We start from the raw sequence: 1,436 nt of genomic DNA, 5'->3' as shown, positions 1-1,436 counted from the left end.
AGCAGAGCCGCCATTTTCCCGGACATGTTCGGCTTTTTGGCAATTCCCCCCGGACGGGGGTTTGAGTGCCGAAAAGCCGGACAAGTCCGGGAAAAAGAGGACGTATGGTAACCCTACCAAAGTTATTGTTGGGAGGGGGGAACCCTTACTCCTGCACTGCTGGTGCTGCCTTCAGTGCTGAACAGCTGAAGAGCAGCGGCTGTTGGTCGGGAGCCCAGTTCTGAAGGCAGAGGTGCCACCAGCAGCAGTGCAGAAGTAAGGGTGGCAATGATATGGTATTGCCACCCCTTCCTTCTGCGCTGCTACTGGGGGGGTGCTCCTTCAGAGCTGGATGCCCAGCCAACAGCTGCCACTCTGCCCACCCAGCTCTGAAAGCAGCACAGAAATAAGCGTGGCAATACCGTGACACCCTAAAATACCTTGTGACCCCCCTGCAACTCCTTTTTGGGTCAGGACCCCCAATTTGAGAAACGCCAGTCTCCCCTGTGAAATCTGTGTTGTATAGGGTAAAAGCACACAAAAGACCAGATTTCACGGGGGGTGGGGGGGGGGGTGGGGAGGGAGGACCAGATTTCATGGTCCATGATGTGTTTTTCATAACCTATGAGGCTGGGCAATTATATTACACCTGTTAACAGATGAATAAATTGAGTCATAGAGACAACATCCAGGGGTAGATTTTTAAAGGTATTAAGGTGTCTACTGGGTTTTCAAAAGCATCTAAGCAGGTTAGGCACCAAACTCCCCAATTCTCTTACCCTGGTGCCTGCAGTGGGAGAGAGGTGTGTGTGTGGAAGGGAAATCTCTTACCTGGGGGCTGCAGTGGGCAGCCTGGGTGGGGGGAGGGGAAATCTCTTACCTTGGGGGTTGTCGTCCTGGGAGTCCCTGGGCCCCAGACCGCATTACACCTGGAGACAAAAGCAGGGTGTTTAGAAGCAGGGGCCGCACTCCCCAGGCACGGAAAGGCGCCGGGGAAGAAGCAGCGGACCCGCTACCTGTTCATGTCGCAGGCCAAGCTCCTGGCGGGGTGACCGGCCCCCTCCAGCTAGAACCAGAGCGCGGGAGCCAGGCCTGGCTGCCGGAGCGTAGCCATGGCAACAGCGGCGCCAAGGCAAAGAACAGCTAAGAACAGGGCCCAGCCTGCAACGCTCCGGCAGACGGGCCGGTGTTGCTCCGCCCACAGCCTCCCAACAGCCGGTGTAGCACAAACAGCTCCCGCTCCCCTTTTGCTACCTTGGGTGTACTGAGCATGCTCACTCGAACTGAGCATGCCCAGTAACCTTCGTGGTAGCCCCTGCCCTCTCTCTGCCCTTACTTCTACTTTCGATTTGCTGCCTCCTCTTCCGGGGGGTTAAAAAGGATGAAGGGGGGCAAATCGCAGCGGGGGGCTGCCAGGGTCTGAGCAGGGGGCAGGATTTTACTGGCCTGGGGGGGTT

At 57.1% G+C, this 1,436-nt stretch overlaps 1 protein-coding gene across 6 annotated transcripts in view; it reads right to left on the bottom strand.

Annotated features, from left to right (window-relative positions):
* The window catches only part of ERICH2 (glutamate rich 2), a 47,255-nt gene extending 46,047 nt beyond the window's left edge, over window positions 1–1,208 (bottom strand). For 3 of the 6 annotated variants that reach the window (XM_034785378.1, XM_034785381.1, XM_034785383.1), the window contains exons 1-2: window positions 996–1,202; window positions 860–908 (exon numbers count right to left, since the gene is read on the bottom strand). In XM_034785378.1, coding sequence (XP_034641269.1) covers window positions 860–908; window positions 996–1,003 — 57 coding nt within the window. In that variant the 5' untranslated portion in view covers window positions 1,004–1,202. Of the gene's footprint in view, window positions 1–859; window positions 909–995 lie in introns of all 6 variants that reach the window. The other 3 variants (XM_034785379.1, XM_034785377.1, XM_034785380.1) reach the window with 3 other exon arrangements.
* Between the last annotated feature and the right edge of the window lie 228 nt (window positions 1,209–1,436).

The sequence above is a fragment of the Trachemys scripta genome, chromosome 11 (assembly GCF_013100865.1).
Source record: "Trachemys scripta elegans isolate TJP31775 chromosome 11, CAS_Tse_1.0, whole genome shotgun sequence".
In the NCBI taxonomy this organism is placed as follows: domain Eukaryota; kingdom Metazoa; phylum Chordata; order Testudines; family Emydidae; genus Trachemys; species Trachemys scripta.
This window is presented reverse-complemented; position numbering and strand designations above follow the sequence as displayed.